The 23,825-nt window shown below is 40.5% G+C and overlaps 2 protein-coding genes across 2 annotated transcripts in view; one reads left to right on the top strand and one right to left on the bottom strand.

Annotated features, from left to right (window-relative positions):
• GIGYF2 (GRB10 interacting GYF protein 2) overlaps nt 1-23,825 on the bottom strand; it is a 63,857-nt gene that overhangs the window by 17,688 nt on the left and 22,344 nt on the right. The window contains 7 exon segments of the mRNA XM_010151311.1: nt 213-379; nt 2,270-2,429; nt 3,172-3,362; nt 3,870-4,070; nt 4,157-4,319; nt 4,408-4,625; nt 9,411-9,590. Of these exon segments, the coding sequence (XP_010149613.1) occupies nt 213-379; nt 2,270-2,429; nt 3,172-3,362; nt 3,870-4,070; nt 4,157-4,319; nt 4,408-4,625; nt 9,411-9,590 (1,280 nt within the window).
• On the top strand, nt 21,335-23,322 carry KCNJ13 (potassium inwardly-rectifying channel, subfamily J, member 13). The gene is made up of 2 exons (XM_010151332.1): nt 21,335-21,812; nt 22,700-23,322. Exons 1-2 carry the CDS (start codon nt 21,335-21,337, stop codon nt 23,320-23,322), a joined length of 1,101 nt encoding a protein of 366 aa, XP_010149634.1.

The following is a 23,825-nucleotide window of genomic DNA, read 5'->3' as shown; positions in this document are numbered from 1 at the left end:
AGCACCTGTGTGTGTCACAGGACCAAGCCTTCCAGCCCCAGACATAAACATGTTTAAATTGAGTGCCTTTTCTCCTCTAAAAAAGTAATTTCACACAGGGTTCAACTTTGGTGCTGGTAACACCTACAATTCCACAGAGCAGCTGACAGGTAAATAGTTCAATTTCTGTTTGTTACAGGACTATTTGAATACTGTAACTGTCACATAATTACCAGATGTGGAAGCGGTGCTGGACCTGAAGTGAAGGGAACCCTGCCCCACATTTTCATGATGTCTCCAAGAGGCTGGAAAGTCTCATCACAGGCTCTCTTAACCAACAGCGACATAGTGAAGTATCCAGCCTGGAACCACTCTGCCATCTCCTGATTACTGAAAGGACCTGAAATAACACCAACCAATATACATGGGAGGGAAGAGGTAGGAAGGCCAAGTTGAGCATACTGGAAACAAAGAGCATGGTGCTTGTTAAATGCATTCCTGTCCGTCTCATCCACTACATTCAAGACCGAAGTGCCAATGTGTGTAACTAGAACTTTCCAGTGGCTACAGCATTCCCCAGAGAGTCTTTACCAAGAAGCGTATGACTGCTTTTACCATGCACCGGAGGGAGACAGGGCAGCTCTGAGATGAAAGCCAAGCAACCACGGTGGTATGGAGCTTGGTCCAGCTAACACTCCTCCTGCCTTCTAGCAAGGCTCCCTGCCACAGGCTCAGCATCAGGTCAATGACCACTACCATTTCCAGTTTGGACCTCAGCAGCGCACCCACTAGCTGACAGTGCTAAAAGCACAAGAGCTACTTTCCCCACATATACTGCACAGTTAATCAATCTTTCCCTGTTTCAGCTCTTGCCTTCAAATCAGAGGAATTCATATGTTTTCTACTAGTTTTGCTTCTGAACTTAGCAGATGAGCAGATCCACCTCTGAGTGCAAGATTACATTTTTTAAAATAAGGAAAGCGGTTTCTCTTAACTTTTGCAAAAAGTTACACTTCCACATTATCCTGAGAACTATATGTCACTCCCTTCAAAGGGGGACTCCTATATTTATTTCATGAATTCAAACAGACACAAAGATGGCATTAAAAAAAATTTAGAGTAAGAACCACGTAAATATAATTTTCCAAATATATCTTCTGAAAAGCAAGTATGTTCAGTAATTCTTGCCTTCCCTGTAACAGAGTCTTTAGAAGGTAATTCCTCCCAGAGAATAGGAAACCACAAAAGGTATCCCAAGAAAAAACTATGTGGGAATGTTTCGTTCTACAGGTCACATTCACAGAAATACTTACTCCAATGAAAAACTGTTAGACCATCACCAAGCAATAAACACCCAGCAGCGACCAACATACTAGGCAAATAAAAACGCTTTATGGTTAACATCCTTTAAGCTTAAAGAGGTGAGAAAACCCTAAAGACGTGTACTACCCACAGATAAGAGACTGGCACTGATCCCACAAATAACACCCCCACATAGCCTACATAGAGTTCATAGCTGAGGAAGTCATTCACACTAAACAACGTTAGCAACTACTACTTTGTCAGTACAGCAAGTAAGGAACTCGGGGCTTAATTGCATTTTTAGGAGGCAGCTAAGCAGCTGCTGAAAAAGAGCCCTGCGACCTCCAAAAGAGAAGTACCTTCTGAAAGCGAAGATGCCAGTACCTATACAAATGGTCCGTTACAACTTTCATGGCAACAAAATTGACACTTCTTAAGCGAAAATGGCAAACGTGAAACAGTTTTGGTATTCTATGAACTAATAATGAACTGGCTACAAGTACAATTGAAACTGTGATTGTGTGAGCACTGGCTTGTGAAAACTGGGTTTCTCTATCTTCTAGATTCTAAACCTTCCCTGAATACTCAGTGTCTTTGGGCTGAGACTAGAAAACCCATTTCAGTGTTTCTTATGAATTCTTCATCAACAAGCTACTGCATGGTCACATTGTTGTTTTGTTTCCCCTATTTTCTGGAAATCTGAGTAAACACTGGCATGAAAAACAGGTTTTATCTAACCACCATTTACAGAACCATGGAGTGATGGCAAACCTTAGCCACCATAAAGGATTATTCTGGACATTAGGCATGCTGAGCTGATGGGGGCAGTGATGGGTAGAAGATCTATTTTCAAAACCTAATTCTAGGGTGGTAAATTCCCTGTGCTGCTTTTGTGAAAACAAGCATCAGTAACTGTTGGCAGTAATTTGGTGAAGAACTTTAACAGTTCTGTGAAACGAAAGAGGAAGTGTAAAGGGCACAGACCTACCCTGAATTTCTCCTTGTGGATCTTTGTAGTACCACTTCTGCATGGCTTCATGGAACATTGGCATAGAGGAACCCTTTGCTCTGTGCTCTTGAATTTTTGCTGCTAGTCTTTCATCATCAAGGGCACTGTCCTGCAAGTATGCCACCATTTTCTCTGCTTGCTGCAGGAGACATCAAAATCAGCAAGGAACACAAGAGTTAGTTGTGTGCTTACAGATCTGGAAAACAGTGCACCAAATACAACCACCCTGTACTATCCAGTGCTCAGGAATGTACCAGGAATCACATGCAACTCAAGAACCAGTGTAACACTGCACCTCAAACCCAGAGCTCAGTCTACTCCCCCTTGTCAGAATCATGAACAAGCACAGTTCATTTGCTTAAGTAAAGCTTCAAAACAGCTTGCCAAGAAGGCCCCACACAGTACCATGGTGAAAAAATAAAACAGGTATGGAAGCACAAGCATGGAAAGTGTTCTACATTTCAGCAGTCACCAAACTTACATGAACATGGTCTGCGCTTTGTTCATGGGTTTGATTGTTGTTGGTTTGGGGTTTTGTTGGGTTTGGTTGGGTTGTTTATTATTATTATTATTTTTAAACACACTGGGCATACTGTTTCACAGTTACTCAAGGCAAATAGTAAGGCTACTTGACAGTGGTCACAAGCACTAGTATCTCTAGCTCTTTAACACTGGGTACAGTACCCTTATTCAGGAAAAGGCCATAAGCTTGGATTATTCTCCAAAAAAATACTGGAGGGAAGAAAAGTAGCTTTCAGTATACATTGTGGAGTGTAAAGTTTCAGCTGCATTTCAGTTTTTATGGGCTTCACATTTTTTTTGCATTCCACATTCCTCCAGTCTCACAATTGTCAACAACAAAGGAATTTGAGAAATGATACCTGCTCTAGATGTTTGAGGCCCTCTTCATCATCTGGGTCAGTGGGAATGTTGCCCATGCCTGGAGCAGCTGTGACAGGTGTCTGAACTGGCCGCAGAGCAGGATTTGAATTGGAAACAGGAGGAGAAAGATGAGCAGGAGAAGCTGTGTCTGCAGAAATCTGTGGCAAAGGTTGAGCAACAGAAGCCAAATCTAAAGAAAAATGTTAAAATTAGTTCATTATCTTTAACATAAGTGAAAATGACTTCAGAACTTACTGTGAAAAACATTCAATGGCTCAAAATTAGCACTGAAGCAAAAAGTTTCCTGTATGTATGACTGCACATTGGTACCGATTACAGCACAGGCACCCAACCTAACTTCAAGGAACAAAGAGTTTAGTTCTAACAGTGCAGAACTCAGATTTCAGCATATCCCATCCCCCTGCCACATACATTTGTCCAGACTTATCTGCTCCACCACAATAAAACACATCCACAACTAGCTCCTGCTTCTGTGCTTCTGTACTGCGTTGCAATATGAATTATCAGTGCACTGCAAGCATTTGAGATGGCATATCCAGCAAATTTTGTATTTATAGACCAGTTGGTGAATTCCAGCTTTTCAACAACGTAATCCAGTCCTCACCTCTTAAAAGAGACCAAGACTAATCACAATGAGTAATGGAAACTTACTACATTTATCTGTCAAGTTTATTACCTTCCCCTCTGTTGGACATTTTGGCTGGCGGTGTGTTCTCCGATCGATTCTCTTTGTCTTCTGTTTTTTCTGTTCTTTCTGGCACAGACTCCTCCTTCCTTTCAAAAAGGCTTGTCTGCAACAGGTCTGGAGGCTGGGATTTCGGTGGGGTATCTGACCTGGCAGCTGGTGAAGATGTTTGGACTGCTTCTTCCACTGCTTCTGTAACATGGCATGATTCTACGTAACTGAATTAACAGAAATACTACTCTGCAGCATAGAACAGGTGCATGAAAAGTCTCCCTTACCTGCCACTACTCTATCTGTTTTCTCCCCCTCTTTCTTGGTGGTCTTTTCATGATCTTTGGCTTCTTCGTTGTGGCTCCCCTCAGAGTCAGATCTTTCTTCCCCTTCCTCTACAGGTCGGAAGTCCATCTCCTGTTCCTCAGGGATTGGCTCCTTCTGCACCTTCTACAAAGTCAACATAATCATCCATAATCCACCGGACGTAACAGGACATTTGCTCAAAGTGAACAAAGGGCCCAAGACAGCTTTTCACCTTTAAAGAGAGAAATGCTCCAGAGGAGTCAAATGTTCCCATTTCTTCTTCTGCATCTTCTAAGCACCACTCAGGGAGACTGTCCCTGTCATCATCCATGCTGCCACTCCCACACCGTACTCGTCGATAACCCCGTTCATCATCTCGTTCCCGGAAATCGAATTCAAACCTCCGTCGTCGCTCCATGTGTTCTCGCCAGCCTGCAGAACGAGGGCCGTCTAAGGTGGGGGGAAAGTAACTTTACAAGACAGTCCCGAGGGTGGTAGCTTACTTGGAAGAGTGAAGGGGCAGGTGAAGAGATGACAAACAGTGACAGAAATTCAGAAAGCCCCTACAGGGTACAATCCACCTATGAACAGGCATCTTAAAGGACAAGGGAAAGAAAAGTAATACCTTACCATTACACAGGAGACCTTCAAATATTGTCCACAGTATATCCCCCCCACTATAAATTGTATTACAAGCATTAAAAAAAAAACCAACATGAAAGGCTAGCAAAGCTGGGCTACATAATGTAAAACATGTTGGAGCACCAAAACAGGACAAGTGATACTAGATGCTGATTGAATTTACCAGCCATCATTGACTTTGAACTGTTAGGGCATCTTTAAGATGTTTTATTTGCTTTTATGCAATCTGCAAGAGTCACATCCTAAACAAACCGCCCATGCTGTTTTCCTCCCGTCCTCAGTAACACCTTTGTGCATACATGTGAAAAATGGACAGATGACTAGTCAAACACCTTTGCAAGGACTGTTAAGTCCCTCGAACTGTAATGTTTTTAGCCACAGAACACTGAAATTTGGAATGATAAGGAAAGGAGTAAAGCTTCCCAAATTCAAGTATAAATTTGATTTCACTTTTCTTTCTAATCTATTCATAAGTCATTTTCATTCAGCCAAGCTTAAAACCCTGACTGCAATATTGCTATTTAAACTGTAAAGAACTTGGTGCTAAGCAAAACAAATTGGGAGTGAAAGGATTGTAACCAGCTGTCCATCCAACAGAAGCTACCTTCATCTGAAAGGTGCACAGCAGGGATAAAAGCACCTTAGTTTTTAGTGCTTTTAGCGGTGGCTGAGTTTTCTGAAGAAAAACCATCATATGTTTTTTGTCTCTGAATTTGTGCAATCAGTGGAGCCTCACTGTTTATTAAACAGCTACCAAAAAGTCACGGTAAAGAGGAGAAACTGTTCCATTTGCTTCATATGTATGAACAATGTTTCCACATCCATCCTAATACCCTAAGCATCAATTAATCATGCAAAAATCCACCTCTGTTTCACAAACACAAGGAATGTTAAACAAACTCCTAGAAGCAATATGAACTTTAAGATTACATTTTATCAAGGAATGGACTTTTACAGGGCCTTCATTGTACCGTATGTGCTTGTTTGTAAATAATTCCACTGCATAACTTAATCTATGCTTCTAGTTATGCCTTGGAAACAAACAACATTTTTGGTATGCAAAACTGTCAAATCGATGTTGAGACCACCTTTTTTAACGTTATTAAGGAAAGAAGTAAGGCACAGTAAGCTTGCACTTAGCCCATATTGTCTGCCTGCTTTAAAGTAGTACTTAACATCTTAGGTTTATCATGACAACCTCTTGTTCATCAGTAACTTCTCAAAAAACAGGTAAGCGAAGACAAAGGCTTGCTGAAGATGCAGTAATGGAGTACGTACCCAAGAAAGCTCAAGTAACAACCATTTCATGCATCCTCCTCAGAAGAGGGTACCTGCAGCACACCCTGTGCACCTCTGCCCACAGCACCCTGGCCTCAGAAACCTGCACCTCCTGAGCATGCACTAAGGGCCTCGGAAAACGAATCTAATCTTTATTTTGCTCCATTGTACTTCAGCTGCTTTAAGTTATTCAAAAAGCATGAAACAAAATGGACAAAAAATAAGTTTGACTCAGTAGTCTATTCTGAAAATTAAAGAACCAAGATGAATTTGAAAAGTTTAAAAAAAAAAACCAACCAAAAAAAGCAAACAAAAAAAACTTCATGAGATTACAGACAGATTCATGAGATTACAGATTACAGCCCCTCCAAAATGCTTTTCAGGGAAAAGGTCATAATAGAGCTGCTTAAGCAAAGAAGAAAAATCATAACAAAAAGAAATTTTAGGCAAGAAGAGATGATAACTATTCCCTAAGGATGACTTGGTAACAAAAAACAAAGCCAAAAGCATCATTCACTTATTTTGAGACCAAATGGGGTTTGCATATGTATCTGATAAAATGGACTTGCTTTGCAAATTTCAATCGCCATCACTGTTTGAATGAAGAACTGGAACAGAAGAACAAAGGGACTTAAGGTCATTAAATAATTAAAAATGATGGTTTTTAAAAAAATTAAGATCAAGGGAACTTTGAGGTAGCCAGTGATTCTAAAGCTATGGTTACACTGTTCTTAGAGATAGTGAACCCAGTCTAAATGATCCTATTCCACATCTACAATAGCAGTGGTACCACATTTACCCAGAAGTAGCAAAACAACTTCTCCATTGTAAAAGCCAAGGGAAGATGTCTTCTCATCAGACTTCTATTCCCAGTGTACAAACAGTAGTAGAGAAAGTAGAAAACCCCATAAACTGACTGGAAAAGCTTGCTGATGCAATCCAAACAGTTTTCATGCTGCAAAAGTAGACAAGTTAACATCCTTCTGAATTAAGCAGGAAAAGGCATTAGGGTTGTCTATTTCAAGAAGTCTGACCAATTTGCTTCTTTACTACCAATATTCAGAACACCCACTTCATATGAGGCGTAGCCATGTGAGCGGAGAACAGTTTGAACACAGCATGGACACATGACAGATCCCTTTCACTGTGTCAAGGGAGTTAACTTTAGCTACAATAAATCAGACACAGAATGTGGGAAACTATACTTAGGGGCACAAGACTGCTTCAGCAGAAGCAGTCCATCCTCTTGATCATTTGTGCTTATTAAAAAAGCACAAAATGAGCAGATTTAGGTCAGACATCCTGCAGTAAACACAGCTGAAGGAGCAAGAGGAATTCAAAAGCTGGAAAAACAATTGTTCCTGGGAATCAACATATTCTTTGCTTAACAACAGAAGATAAACTCAAGCCTAACAACTGCTACATTCAAAACAAACGACATACAATCTAGCAGGGAGTTCGCAGAGAGCCAAGCCAAAGGTAGGTCCAGCTAAACAAATGACAGTACTGAAGACATCTCTATTTTTAGCAGGACGGATGATTAGTACTACTACCTAACAGCAGAATAAGTACAAAGAAGCCGTTTGAGCCATGCCAATCTGGGCTAACCTCATTGTTTAAACCAAGAACATGATTAAAACCGTTTTGATGGTCCTGTGGCTACTACTAACAGGAGAATTCAAATACAGCTCTGACCAAGGCTGAGAGACTAGTACAATACAGCTGTCAACTCAGTCTGTCTCAAAATTAGCAACTTGTCTGCAGCTTCACAGAATTCTGAGAACAGGCTTTTTATTATACCTGCTAAAACTAAGTTGTAAGTGAAGTTAAGTTAGTTGTTTACTACATCAAAAATTCAAACAATCAGTAATACTTCCTATGATGGAAGTAAGATGAATTTTCAAAGCCTTCCTCAGAACATCTTCCAAAAAAGTTCAAGACATGAATGAACTTCTGAACTTTGAGGTCTATGCTTCCTTTTAAGCTAAAGCATGCAGGCTTGTCCTTGCAAAACACTCCACTCCTGAGTATCATGCTGCATCTGATCATCATGAGGTACTATCATAGCTGGCCTGATGTCATCTGAACTATGTAACAAAGCACCAGTGTCTAATGAACAATCATGACCAAACACTGGGGAAAAGAAAATGACATTCTTCAAAATTTGCCCCTTAGCCCTGCTCTAAATAGAAAACATCTGATAATAAATCTGGCCTTGCTCTCACTGCTAAATTTTAGTACAAGCTAACAGTTGTTTGAGGGCAGAGCAATACATAGCTGTGGAGAAGGTTAGGAACAGAGTTAATGGCTGTGAGCAACCATTATAATACTTAAAAAGTCCTTTGGGATGTCAAAAAGGGTGGTAGACCCATTGTAAGAGCAAGTGTGACTTTCCTCAATTGAAGAAGTTGTCCAACTCAGCCCCAAAAACGTCCCATGCTTTCTTTGCTTCCCTATGAAAATGTAGCAGTAGGGGAGCCACAACCCTCCTTTGGTTCCACAGAAGCCTTCTGCAGCCAGAAGATAGCCAAACCCAAGATCCCACAATAGGTAGGACTGGCTAGCAGGATCTTTTTTAAGAAAAGAAGTTTCAGCCATACTACTCAAATACCAAGCCCACTTTGTATTTCTTCTGCAACTCCGGCAATGCAATGCTGGAACACAAGTGAAACAGATTGACTGGGAACTCGAAGGAAGTGAACTGACTGGAATAGTACAAATCATGTGTTGGGCCAGGGAAGAGGAGAGTGACACCAAACAGATGTCTGAAATTTAGCAAGACAAGACATCCTGTAACTAACTGCAAGACCCATAGAGCAACATATTGAGAGATTTTCCAAGGGCACTTCTTGGCATTCCAAACACATTTGGAAAACTAGAAAGTGGCCAACCATCTGAATGGCTTAGTGTCAGCATCACCCTGCAGCGCCAGATAAGCTACCTACGGTGGGTAACTTCTCTCCCCTCAGCATCACAGACTCAGAGGAACAGTACTATTAAAAACACACCCTGATTTTACCAGGCACATACACACCTGGAGCACACAGACAAGCACACACCAGAAATATACTGCTTCCTTAAATACATTAGGGTACTGAAGACATTAAAAAGAAAACAAAAAGCACATAATTTTGTGCTAATGATTTTGTGACCAAGACCCTCATCTATGCCAAAGCAGTATTTATCACACAAATCACATGAACGTTACCTATTTTTTTTCCCCAAACTTCATGCCACCTCCCTCTCCTCTGCTTTCCCTGTGCCGATTCACTTTCCTTACAACTACGGCTGCATTTTCTCCAGATCTCCTCTCACCTGGACTGTGAGGGCGCCACCTCTCACCATCCCTCCGTGACCCTGCCAGTCGCCAGCCTCCATCATCATCTTCCCCATTTTGTTCCTCTCTGAAGATGCGCCAGTTCTCGCTCTCAGAGCGTATAAACTCGTGCTTCCTTCCCGCTGTTGCTGTCCCGCCTTCCTCAAAGTTTGGTCTCACTGCAAAGAAAAACACACACCAGTGAACATGCATCCCATCTTTACAAACCTAGAAATAAAAGGGTTGAAATCTTGCTCCATTACAGGCAAAAATACACCAGAGGTAAGTGGTAACAGGAACCTAGGAGAGAAATGCAAGGAAACATATGACAGATGTAGGAAATCCTCCCATGCCTCTGCACACCTTGGGATGGAAAGACAGAGGTAAAAAAATACAGAAGAAAGCAATGCATACAAGAAATCATGACACGCACAGGAGAGACAGAGGAGGAACAGATGACAGTTTAGGAGACATAAGGAAGCATAAAAGAAACCAAAGTGTGAAGAGAGAAAGAATAAATTGCTGTATCATGAGAAGTCTCACGCTAAAGGAAAATGGGAATACAGAAAGCTGTAAACTTGATATAAACCAAACATATTTGCTACTTTTGTAATAAAAAGGAGATGTCTATGTATTTAATCCAGTATTATGTACAGCATTCTTATAATGTTTTAGGGAGGACTGAAAATTTAAAGTAGGATTAAGCAAGCAAAACACAGCAGTGTTAACATTATCCTGTGAATCCATCTTCTGGAGAGCCAAGGTCAACATATTAAGTGTTAGAAGCAACCATGTTCGAGCTAAAGGACAAGTCTATCACAAGTTTAAGAGACAGGAATGTCTTTTAGTTTTTAATTTATATTATATTAAAAAAAACAAAACACCACATAAAATCCTCAAGTACTTAATGAAAAACAAGAGTGCCACAAAAGGATGATCTAAATCTTTTGATAAAAAGAAGACACATTATACACCAGTATGTTAGACATAAATGCTGCTTTCACTGTTGACTCATCCTGACAGGGATACACCATCACTGACATAAATTATATATATACGTATATATATGTGTCTTGGAGAAAAACCAACATCCCTTCTCCACCATCTCAAAACACCGGAGGCAAAGTAACTACTTCTTTCTCCAGCTCAAAATTTTCCAGGGAGTATTGTTTTAGGGAAGGACTATAGTGAAAGTACAGGTGGAATTCAATCCAGAGCACAAAATCCAAGATGTTTCCAGTCTCCCATAATCCAGGCTCACATGAAAACCTTTTACCACTGTCACAGGAACAGGTTTACACAAGAAATTTCAAGATGGCAGAGACCTTGACCTATCAAATAGACAGGAGAGGCAAGAAATACCTCAGTGTTTTAGATGCAAGAGTTCTTCCACCCTGATGACTACTGGAGTGACTACAAGTGTTTACTTGAGAACCTCAGAAAGGTAACTGGAATACCTTCCTCTTACCTTGTTTCTTTATAAAGAAAGAGCTAAAGTACATTGCTTGTTGATGCTCAGGATGTACTTCAAATTAGCTAATCTCAGCTATGAAGCCTAATAGAACCCAGATACACATTTATTTCACTGAAGGGGACATCTGGCTAAAGACCACTTTTGTACTTGCTGGGCTTTGAGAACCAAGATTTTAAACCAGTGAAATCTCTGCTGATACTGGCTCCAAATAAACAAAATAGCTGGCGACACTCAACTCCCTTCATTTGGTAGGTGCAATATTGGCAAATTTACTTATTGGAATGGATAAATATTTGCAGATGAAGGTCAACAACATTCTGTTTTCCCAGGCTTCACAGAAAATAAGGAAAGACAACAAGCTAGACAGCGATCTTAAGTCTGGAAAATATAGGGTGTTTTTTCTGTTTAGGTCTCTGAAAAATGTCACGTAGAAGAATGTAACAGAAGTGCACGGAAGCCTCTCAGTACTGCTCCTTCAAATGGCTTTGCATAGAAGAAAACTAGGAGACAGAGCTACAGAGCCAAGTCAGCTGAAAGTAACACAGACAAAAACAGTGGCCCAGAAGAGAGCTGCAATCCAATAGTCCAGATGGGGTTAAGACTCAGATAAGGAATATGCCTCATTCTTTCTGTATTTATTTTTAAAATGCTAAAAGAAAGAAGATGTATTTTTTTAATTCTGCAGCACAACACTTTTTCCTAAAACAGTTCAACAGAAAAGTTATTCAATTTGTTATTTTGACTAGAGAAATACAGTTTTTAAAGATGCAGCTATTCTTTTCATCCAAATTCACAGCTATTACCTGATACACATCCAATAACATTAAAGAGATTTTAGACTCTACCAATTAAGAAGGAAGATGTCTTTACATTGTTACTAAGTTCAGTTAAGATCCTGCAGACTGCTCTTTAAACACCAGCAAGCTGTCAGCTCACAGGCTCTGCTCCACATTTCCAAAAACACTGGGAAAAAACCATTACCTCAAGAATATCATAAAGTCTACTTTGACACTGAGTATCTGTACTTCCTCAGCCCCGCTGCAGATACTACATGCTATAGGCATACCCAAGGCAACTCAGGTTTTCTTAGTACTTAAGACAGCTGGTTTTGCTCCCAAGAACTGAACTGTCAGAGTCACATTTTGTATTCTGAACTTGCAGAAACAAAACCCATTTGCTGCTGTGGGTTTTGAAATGTACACCTCTACAGAGGTGACAAAACATCAAATGCTGTTTGCGAACACCAGACATAAGTGGGATGCTGCCCCTCCTCTTATTTTAATTTCTACAGCAACAGAAATCTAAGAAACAGGAAAAGAATCAATTATAAGGGGTCAATATTATATTCAGCTGAGGATGGTATCACCTGTGATTCTGAAAACTTTCTAAACCCAGCAGCAGTCCAGAGTGTCACATCAGGTGAACATTCTGATGCCACACTTCAGTGGAATTGAGAGAGAAAATGCAGTGTTATCATGACATGCTTAACTTTTCTGGTACTAGGACACTGTAACAAGCAATATTCAAAGACAGCAAGGGATGTATCAAAACAGATCTGGCATCAGATGATCTTGAACATTAGACAGACCAGCCAAGAAAATAGTTGTTTACATATACAAACTGGTCACTGGTCAAGGATGAGAAAAAAACCAAGCTACCCAAGTGACAGAAAGACTATGACAAAACTGTACACAGGATTACTCCTACAGCTTACCTACAAATTCCTAACTTTCAAAGTCCTAGCACACTGTCATTGCAAACTCTCCCTAGACTTGAGAAAAACTCATTTCAGCTGAAATTACTTAGGTCAGAGAGTCAGTATTTGGCAATGTTTTAAGGATAAAAAAACTAAAATGTAATCTATGGTTTTGTCTTGGACTAATTGAGTGGACTTCCTGAAGGGAAGGAGCAGTAAAAGGGCACCTCTGTTCAACTCTGTCACAAAGCCAGCAATGGTGTTTACAGAAAACTTGAGATAGAGCCTAGTGGTATCCAGCCAAAAAAGCCTACAGCTGTGCAACGCTGAGTTGAAGGGAGACTAACCGCGAAGAACAAGCCTGGGATTCTGGGACATAGCCCCGTGGCAACACGTTTATGAAGAGGACTTACTAACAGAATGGCAAATAACTTCTGTTCTCCATGCTGTCAGTCCACGTTTCCTATGACATGCTCACTGTTTGGAGAGAATAAACAGGAAAGCAATGATTGACAGCAATACTGTTTTCTCTAAAGAGGGAGGGAAACTAGGAAAGTCTAAGTATTTTGACTTGCTCTCTTTTCTGCTGCATACTACACACTCTCAAGAAGAGGATAAAAAGAAAAAGTTTGGCAGCTAGTGTTTATGAAGGAATTCAAATCACTCTGCCTAGATGTGTAATTCTGTAGCTCATTTTACAAAGGACTAAAACAAGTGGCCTTAAGATGACGCTTCTAAAGGAGGACTACATTCTCCTCAGGACAGTATTTGACATGCTAAGGACACTACAGGAATACATACATAGTGAAGTGATTCACTTGTAACCAAAGCCAGTGACAGAGATCTGAAGTTCTGATGCTGATTTCTAGCTTCACATTTTCTGTCTCTCCATAAAATCTCCATCTCAGACATCTCAAAGACGTACTACTCAAATATCACTCCCTATTTTTTGCTAAATTGACCATTATGCACTTCCATGAGTACAGGTGAGCCAGTAATTCCAAGGAATTAACATGAAGTTTAATGCCAGAACACACACCTGGAAACCACATACTGTAGCTATTTCATCTGCTATACAGTCATGTTGTGTTTTCAGTCCGTTCAGGTGAATCAGATTACAACACCTGTGGCTGGACACCACATGCTTTCTAAAGTACAAATATGGTTTGCATGAAGATATTGCTTGTTAAAAAAAAAAATCCTACTCATGAATAAAAGAGGCTGAATAAGAGAGGCTGGCTGTCATGGAAGTTCAGCTTTGCTGCAGGAAAGGGTCAAGGGAAAGCCACATTGTCCTACAGGCTTGCCGCAGCAGTAGGAGTCCCCCTGCACTACATTATTTGCTGTGGTTCTGAAGGTCACACTACGCCTATCACAACTTTCAGTGCTGTGCCTGAACATGTATTAAATAGTTCCATACTAATGAAACAAAGAATTAATGTTTTGCAATTTAGGGTTGGGGGGAAGGTTAAAGGAAAAAAAAAAAGTGAGGGAGGATTTTGTTTCCTAAGCAGGAAAGTCTACATTAATAATTTTCCCAGCAGGCCTTTAGTAGTTTTACTGCAAACAACCACAGCCTTTGTTTCTCAGATCCTCTTACAGCTGACATTCGATCAAAGCCCTCACATCAGCAGCTCACCAAGGGGAAAAAAAAGTGTGAAATACTACTGCATTACAAAGCTGTCCTCAGAGTTCGATTTAGCAGTGCAGCATGCTGACCACTCCGCACAGCTATTCAGCTAAACATCGTCCCTAAATAACTCTTCTCATTTTATAAGTGAGAGAGAGAAAATACCAAGTGAAAGTGGTATCCTTCACTGCATGGAATGAGCAACCCACCTAATCTGCATTGTTTCATTCCTAGGCTTTACGCAAAATCCTGTGATTAATTCCATGTTTTCATAGAGGAGCAATGTGGAGATGGAAGAGAAGTGGCCAGGTCTACATCTTCTGACCAGCATTAAACTACAGGTCAGCAACACCTTCCAGTGACCACAGGCTGCACCCTTCGCTGCAGCCCACCCTTCTGTCAACACCACCACTCAGGAGCTCGGGACCCAAGGAGAAGAGGAAGAGGTGGCACCAGACAAGCAGCACTGAAACACAAGCGTTTCCCTTTTCAACTAAACAAACAGCAGTTGACACTGGTTCGGGAGAAAGTATCCCAGAACACTGTGTGTTTTTCAGCAGCGATACAAGGAATTTTTTCCATTCAGTTTTTCTAGCAGAATTTTGTCCTTTTCAACTTTCACATAAAACTTTAAGATTATACAAACCTAAAAAATTATCTTGGTTAAGGCGGTGAGGGGGAAGGCACCCCTTCCTCCAAGTGTTTGAGGATTTCTCCTTGGCTGCTAAGGGTTTGTGTTGGGTAAAGAAATGCTCCTAACAAACCAGCATTCTTTTCCACATGATCAGAGTTAACCAGCCCCCCTGCAGGCAAAATGACCAATCGAATCAGCTTCAGATGAAAACCAACACCCCCTCCCCAGTTCTATAAACACAGGACTGAGACACACAAACCCATTTTTTAATTTTTTTTTTAAAAAAAAAGATCTCTACCAACCACTTGTGGGAAGTTTCTTGCCAGTGCTGGGACCAATACACAAGACCAGCCCAGTCCCTCTCCTGGAGCCCAAGTATTCCCCTTCTCCTGCACGCACATCCTTCAAAGACCGGTAAGTACATAAAGTAATCAATTTCTTTTCTTTTTCTAACTGTTAGATTAGAAATTGTTCTGTCATTCTGTAAGCAAAGATATCAAAGGTGTTTTCAGGGCACTGAGTTTTATATCTAAAGCTTGCTAAATTAAGTATCACCTTAAACAAAATGGTTTGATTCCTCCTCATCCCCCGAAAAAAAGAGAAAATGCTCTCAGATTACCTTAATCTTAACAATATACAGAGCAAAACCAAAAATTATCATGGAATATATTTTCAGAAAGCTTTCAAGACAAACAGTGCTGGAAAGACTGCAATGCTCTGCAAACAGGGAGCACTTGCAAGCCTACAGCTAAGGTAGCCCTGTGTTACTCTGCCAAGTGTTATGAAAAAAAAGTCATCCTCACCTTCTTGCTGTGTTCATTTTAACTCAGTATTTAAGTTCAGTTCCATCACAAATTAAAGAAATGAACTTCAGCTCTTCAAGCCTGCTTTTACTGTTTTTAACTGTGTCTCATGCCAATCCCAATCAATGCATTCTGACTGAATTATGATTGGGATCATGAACACGCTGTTGTGAGCTAACATTGATGCTTAGGAAACCCTGCATAAGCACTGGAGTATCAACTACAACATCCTAGACAACTTGGTCATTACAGACAAGCCATTAGGAAGTTGGCATCACACAGGACAGGACTGCTCTTCAAAAACATTAAGTTCCACCAAGAAAAAGGATGGCAGAAGACTTTTATTACTACAGCCTTACATCAGATATCTTCCACCTCAACTCTAAATTTGCTCCTCCATTAGCAATACTTAACTTTGCATTCAAGTCTCTGTAAGGTTTGAATACATAGTAGCATATTTTAAAGCCTTAAAAAACATTTAAGCAAAGTCTTCCTACATTTTTTCTGCTCCTCTGAAGGTGGTCAAACTAGCTGGTCCATTCAGATGTCAATTCATAATCAACAATTAGGGTTCACACGGATCCTCACAGCATTCTGAGCCTGCTATACTATGTGAAAATACATTATACACAAAATGGAGCATTACAGATGTCCCCAGAAATCAAATACATAAGCAGCCTTGCTTTCTGTACCATAAAACAAGACACATTCTCCCATTTTACTTTTTTTTTTTTTTTGAAGTGCACTCTGTAGTGAACTGTCACAGATCAGAAGTATGAGCTCTTGCATCCTACACTTTGTAGCACTTGCTTTGAAAAGTATGACTGGGGCTCAACTAATTAAAGATCCCATTTTTACAAGACATATATGTAACAAGTCCTGAAAACAATCTTAATTCTGCAGACTGCTCGGGAAAAAGTTGTACCACAAACTACTCCCATTCATCTCAATGGGGAATTAGCTACAAAACCTGAAGACAAAGATATCTGAAACTTTCACTACCCTACTAACAGATGTAGCATAAGCTTTCAACCAAAGCAGCTGTAATAACTTAATTATTTCCTACATAGCTAAGATTATCCCCTAATGTAAGTTAGATAATCCAGTCACATCATCAATACTGACAAAAACTTCATTTCCTAATGTTAATGTCAGTGAAAGGATGCCATTCGATCTAAAAATAACAATACTAAGATTTTAATAGCATGAAAGCACCTTGAAAAAAGTTAGGAACTTAATTTCGCTCTTGTTGCAAAGTGCAGAGGCAGCAACACATCTGAACGACCACAGTGATGATGTTTAAACCTGGAACTAGTACTTGACTATGTGAACTCAGGTCAAGTAAAGAGGGAATGTAATGCAACTCCCAGAAGGGCAAGCCACACCACTTGGGTTCTAATAAATCTTCAAATTGTGCTATGGTTATAAGCAGTTTTTGCTGTTATTCCCAGCAAACACCAGGTCCTCTTGACTACTGTGCTGTCCTAATGAAACAGCGCACCTTAAACTGCCCCAAATGCATCGAAGTGTCAATTAGAACCGAGTTTAAGAGTAGAAGTGGGGCAGGTAGGGCAGCACTGCAGACACATCCCTCAAACACAGCCCCGTGTAAAGGCATTCAGGCTCCTAGGTGCTAGCAGGTGCATGAGTGTGCTGAGCTGAAAACAGGCTGAAAGTGTCACTTTAAATGCCTTCAATAAAAAGCCACTGCTGCAAATCCTACCAGAGACTTAACAGCCAAGCTTCTGAAGCCAAGAGAAAGGCAAAGCAATAGGAAAGAAGAAAGCAACATGGTGGCATGAAGCAGCAACATAACAAAGAGTTGTTAAAAGACAAGGAAGAAGATACCAATCAAAAAGGCAAAGTGTGGGAGATCAGTGTGCTGGATCATGAATTTCAGAAATGCAAGCAATATCCTAGAGCTGTAAGGCAAGGTTTTATTACATGTAAATCATTAGCAACCCAGGTCAGTTTAGAACCTGTCCGACTGCTAGGAAAAGGGAAAAAGTGACTCTGATTTTAAAAGTAGTTCTCACCCTTCCTTGGCTGAGAAGAACGTATAGAAAAAAGAAGCCAGAACAGGGGACAATGATGGTAAAGAGTTAAAAAAAGCTAAGAACTAACATACACACTGGAGCTGGTGATAATCATTTATCTTCAACAGACTGAAAACAGGAAGGATTAGATACACTGAACGAATGACAGAAGACTGGTCAACATGCCAAAATAGGTTTACAAAAGTAATTTCTGACCGTTCCTGTCTTTCCAGTCAAGGGCTATCAGCTCAGAGATGGAGGGAGCAGGAACACCCCAAAGCTACAACAGTGTCACAAGTCAGGAACGAGGAAAAGCAAAACCAGACAAACAGCATTACATTAAGGTTAAGAGATGGCATTAAAGAAATCTAGATTAGAAATACATATGTAGTGAGTAGTGGAGACAAGTGTTCTCCAAACAATGCAGAATTTTTCTTTTCCAGTCAAGGTTGACTGTCTTTCCTAAAACATACACTGTTTGAAATTGGAATTAATGTGGGGACATCACAGGCAATGCTGGGCAGAGGATCAGATCAACTGGTCCAAACTGTACTTTACATCTTCACTAATTTATCACTCACAAGGAAAGAAGGTATTTATATTTTTTACTACATGTGCAAGGAAAGGAGTAGACAGAACACAATAATTCCTTTTAAATTTAAAGTCACATCTACTCTTGACTCTGCTTTTGAGGATCTCCAGCCTGAGTAAACTATTTCTCACAGGGCAGTTCTTGCACCTGTTATTCTAAACCAACTGCATTGCTCTCAGAGCAGAGTTGCAGTTTCTTACCCATTTTTCCCACCCCAAGATGTTGAGACTTGTGGCTCTTAAAGCCATCATTAGCTTTTGCAAAAAAAAAAAAAAAAGTTTTGAACACAAGCTTACACACTTCCTAATGCTATCGCTGCCATCAAATTAGATAGCTAATACTTTAAACAGTCCTACTCAAGAAAAATCAGAGGCCTTTTTCAGATGAGACCAGAGCAGTAACCTGGTTAACCTCAGCAGGCAAATTCCCCTGCTGGGAGTCTCCAGGAGCAGAAGCACAGGACTGCTGTGAAATGTGCTGCTGGGGACTAATGGATATTCTCTTACCCAAGTACCTTCAAAATCTGTCAGTAACACATCCTCCCCAATAGCAAAGATCCCAAACCACCTGATGCTGAACACTAACTTTTTTCACAGCTTTAAGTCATCATTAAGCAATTAATCACCACCCAAGAAAACGCCTTAAGCAACAAAGTTGAGATGCTGCAATGCTGGTAGCATTTTGCTCTGAGTAAGGTCTGCAGCACTCAAGCACACTACCTTAGCATCAACACGTGGAAGATCTGAAGTACAACCAAGAACAGTGTACCACATTAAAAGAATAATGTATGTAACGCTGTGGAAAAGGCTTCCATCACCAATCAGTCAGTATCAGATTCATTCTCACAGCATGTTTGTTTTACAAACCCAAAATACTTGGAGGCTATGAGGTAGATGCTGTCCTCAAAGTACCATGAGAATTTACACAAACACTTCAGGTTGTTGGGTTTAGGAGTTTTTTTCCCCCCAAGGTCACAACAAGGTTTACACCCAGCAGCATTTTGCTCTGTAACTACTCTCCTCTATTCAAACAAGGGAGTGCTGCTTGTGAGCACTACTTATTCTAACATGATAAAGCCAAGGCACTGTCCACAGCCCATTTCGAGCATGGTCCCCATCATCCCTCACATTCAGAGAGGCCCATTTTCCAGTTCCTTCAAGGCATCCAAAGGGGCTCTTCTAAATCTCAGCACAAGGACTCTACCAACAAGTCACTCATCTGGTTCTTGAAGCATTTAAAATTGTATTGAGGTTATTGTAAATTCCTTAACAGCACAGCAAGACTGACAACCTTGGAGAGCTACATAGTGGATCAAACATCAAACTCAGATGAAGGGGTGTCATGCTATAAACTGAACGTGCTATGATCAGAATCTCCCAAGAAAAGCAGCCTGGTACTATTGACCAGGAGAATCTCAAAGTCCACTGTATTCTTTGGCACAGGGAGTGGTTTTGAAATATTCCTTCTAGGAGATGTGAATTGAAAAATAAAAGTGAAGGGAAAACCACGAAATTTCACCCAGGCCATCATCTGTTCTATGTCCTTTGACTATAGCATGGATAGAAGAAATAGCTGGATGGTTCTGAGAACCTAGAAAAGGAAAGAGAAATTAAAATCTAGCTAAATATCCACTGTGATGTCAATTCTCATACTTCAGTATGCATCAAGCACAAGTAAAAGGAAAAGAGGATGTTTTGCAATTACCAAAATTTGCTATGCATATCGAGTAGAGAGTCATGAATACTGCTGGTTTACAGGACCAAACATCACAGGAATGATTTTCACCTTTCACATATCCATTCTGAAGTTCAGGATCCTTAGATCTAATGTGCTTCAAGATAAAACTAAGCACTCTTGTTAAACCAACTCTGATTCCTCTAGCCTGATTGTGCTCTTGTATTGTACCCAAACAATCCCAATTCAGAGTAAGGTCAAAACTGATGAGAAACACAAAATTTACTAAACACACCATGTATAATTATGACCTGCAGAATTTACAGGTATATTTAAAATACTCTGTTCTATAAAGTTTAATAGACTGTGCACATTATGAGAGCTCAATTTTACAGGAAACCCTATTAATTTTAATCTATCCCAGGTGAACTTTAAACATTCAGTATTTATAAAACTTAGAGATATGAGCAGCCAGTGTCTTTTGAAAAGACACTCATCATCTCTGACAAGTTCGGGAAGTTTTGAGCTTTAAATGTAGGTGTTTGTATTAGGCTCCTTTGTTTACAAGTATACATTCTGCTTCCCTCATTTGCAATTCCACCTTCACCCCCTAATTCCCATACACTTGCTGTCCTATGTTCTTGTTTGGTCACTAATAAAAATACACTGCTCAGGCACACTAAACTTCAGATTATATCACAGTATATTTTCAGTATTGGTCTCTGCCCTCCTTTTACCTGATGCTTACATAAACAGCTTCAGACTCAGAGAAGCAGCTCTACCCCAAATACTCTATTCTGCTTAACTGGACATGGTGGGTGCAGACAGCAGCCACTGCCTGAGCTAGAAGAGTCTGAAAGCACTGCTAGGCAAACTACAGCATTCCCCTAAAATGCATAAATATGTTAGAGAAATAATACAATAAACATTATTTCCATAGCACTGTTAATAGTATCGATAAACGATTTTAGTCAGCTAAAAAGGAAGTTAGAAAAACTGATATAATCAGACAAAATTCAATTTGTTTTCAGATACAGTATGCCTAATCCCATCCCCTTCACCCCTAAGGAATTAAAGCATGCAACTCAATTGTAAATTTAGGAAGGTAAAGTATGAAAGTTATATTTAAACAATTAAGCAGGAAAAATCTGAGAAGTAGTCAAATTTTTAAACTTAATCTTTTTTAGCTAAGTATTACCACAAACAGTGGTAAATTCCTCTCCAGGCTCCTGACTTAATCTTCTCTGGATTGCAACGTATAAGCCCTCCTTTGTTGGCTGCAGTATTTCAACCCCTGCTGATGTGTCAAAAACTGTGAACATTAGGCAAAACACAAATAGGATGCACTGTATCAGATTTTTTCCTTTTTTACCTTTTCCAGAAGATGAGAGCAGATACGACAGAGAGCAATAACACCAAATCCAGTGCTCCCCTCCTCTCCCAAAGATACCTGAGGATGGTCACTAAGGATGGACACAGCACATTCCAGATGGATGGTGCCCAAGGAAAAGGTCTGGCATACCTCCGAGACGCATGGGGAATATTAATGGACATGCGCTGGAGATGGATGATGCTTGTCTTTTCTGCTTCTTTTGTCATTCACTGGCTAGTCTTTGCAGTGCTTTGGTATTTGCTGGCTGAAATGAATGGGGACCTGGAGCTGGATCATGATGCTCCACCTGACAACCACACTATATGTGTCAAGTACATCACCAGCTTCACAGCTGCCTTCTCCTTCTCACTGGAGACACAACTTACAATTGGTTATGGCACTATGTTCCCAAGCGGGGACTGTCCCAGTGCTATTGCCCTGCTTGCAATACAGATGGTCCTGGGGCTCATGCTGGAAGCCTTCATCACAGGTAATCCTTCATGTTTAATCTTGACATAAAATAGCTTTAACAATTAGATTTAACAAATGGAAGTAGAAATAAACAGTGATCATACTGATATCTGAAAGAACAATTAAGTCAGTCACTAAAAGGATGATGAGATTGCACCTATGTAGTAAAAGTTAAGCACCTTTCACTAAGAGAAAGTTAGTCAAGTCCCAGACTGGGACTTGACAGTTCCACTACTTATTGGTCAATATGTGGCAGCTCCCCACTTATCACTCTCAATCACTTATTTCTTATACCATTATCTCCCCAAGGTTTTTCCATGAAATTACAATATTTAAAGACAACTTGTTTTGATTAATAGTTTTAAGGTTTACTTTTGTCTAGCTGAAGTATTTCTGTTGATCTTTAACTCAAGTGTTTAGGTATTCCTCAATACCCAACGTACCAAAACTTTTTTGACAATGTCATAGCTAATTAGAGGTATTTCAAGTTATCGAAAATAATTTTCAGGTTTAAAGTACTTCAGTAGACTTAAAAATACATGTTAATTTACTGTGTATTAAGAAAGAGCTTCTGAGTGGTACCACACCAAGATCAGGTATTCTTACCCATTACAGTAAATTGGGGCAAGCTAACAACTCTCCTTCCTACAGCCACAGTTCACTCTCCAAGTATTAATAAGTGAACATAGCTTAGGAAAGGCATTTTAGGAAAACTATACTTTTTAAACAAAAAACGGGTCGGTGTGATGCCAGCCTAGCAATTTTCAAACATGCAGGCTGAGGCTAGAAATACCCCATCCAGCCAAGCCTGCTTCTGTTCCTCTGGACTGTTTCAGAGCTGGGAGGCTGCAGGGAACCAACCCAGGCACAGTGCTCAAATTCAGTTTGTTCTCTCCCGTGACACAGGTGCTTTTGTGGCAAAGATTGCCCGCCCAAAGAATCGGGCATTCTCCATCCGCTTCACCCGCTCTGCTGTAGTGACCCACACCGAGGGGAAGCCATACCTTATGTTCCAGGTGGCCAACACGCGCTCCAGCCCACTGACCAGTGTCCAGATTGCTGCTATACTTTACCAAGAACAGGAGAATGGGCAGCTGCACCAAACTAGCATTGACTTCCACCTAGACAGAGTTACTTCAGACGAGTGTCCTTTTTTCGTCTTTCCGCTGACTTACTACCATTCAATCACTCCATCCAGCCCCTTGGCTGCTCTCCTTCAAAGAGAAGCTGCTCACCATTTTGAGCTGGTCGTCTTTCTGTCAGCTGTGCAGGAGGGCACCGGAGAAATATGTCAAAGGAGAACATCCTACCTTCCCTCAGAGATCGTGCTGTACCAGCGCTTCGCCTCCGTGCTAGCCCGCAATGCCAAAGGTGAATATCAGATCAAGATGGAGAATTTTGACAAGACTATTCCTGAGCTCCCAGCTGCAGCTGACTCAAAGAGTCCAAAAAGGACTGCCAAGGAGATCCGCATCAATGGACAGCACAGTGACAGCTTCCAGCTCTCCGAGACTGGCCTCATAGAATAGAGAGAACAGACCTTGAACTTCATGCTTTTTTGATTATTATTACATTAAATTTCCAGGTTGCATTTACAACCTTCCTTCCTTGAATGCCCTGCCATCTTCTAGTAATCATTCTCTTGTACTCCCACACTTGTGATTACAACAATACGCTGAGTGAAGAGAGCTGGTGTGCTCATGTAAGCTAAGGAGAGGCTGGCTTAACCACCCAGAACAAAGTCAGGTACAAGAATCACGGTACGGATTCTTGGAAATTAAAAGAGCTACCTGCTGAATTCACCAGACTATGATTAAAGCCGCAATGACCCTGAAAGGAGACACCCTCAAAACTCCCAAAGCTGACCAAAATCATAATTAACCAGCTTGTGACAAAGTATACAATATAAAAGAAAAGCCTCAGTCAAAATCAATACAGGGTAATTCAGTAAATATATTAATTCTGGGATAAGCAACTCTGTTCATTCAAGATCCTAATCTTCCTGTTCTCTTAATTCTTTGGGGATACAGGG

The sequence above is a fragment of the Eurypyga helias genome, unplaced genomic scaffold (genome assembly GCF_000690775.1).
Source record: "Eurypyga helias isolate BGI_N326 unplaced genomic scaffold, ASM69077v1 scaffold3300, whole genome shotgun sequence".
Taxonomy (NCBI): Eukaryota; Metazoa; Chordata; class Aves; order Eurypygiformes; family Eurypygidae; genus Eurypyga; species Eurypyga helias.
This window is presented reverse-complemented; position numbering and strand designations above follow the sequence as displayed.

Excerpts from the sequence above, each read along its gene's own strand:
- KCNJ13 (XM_010151332.1), top strand. The coding sequence starts at position 21,335 with ATGAGAGCAGATACGACAGAGAGCAATAACACCAAATCCAGTGCTCCC. Across the intron at positions 21,813-22,699 it reads GCTGGAAGCCTTCATCACAG|GTGCTTTTGTGGCAAAGATT; the intron begins GTAATCCTTCAT and ends CCCGTGACACAG.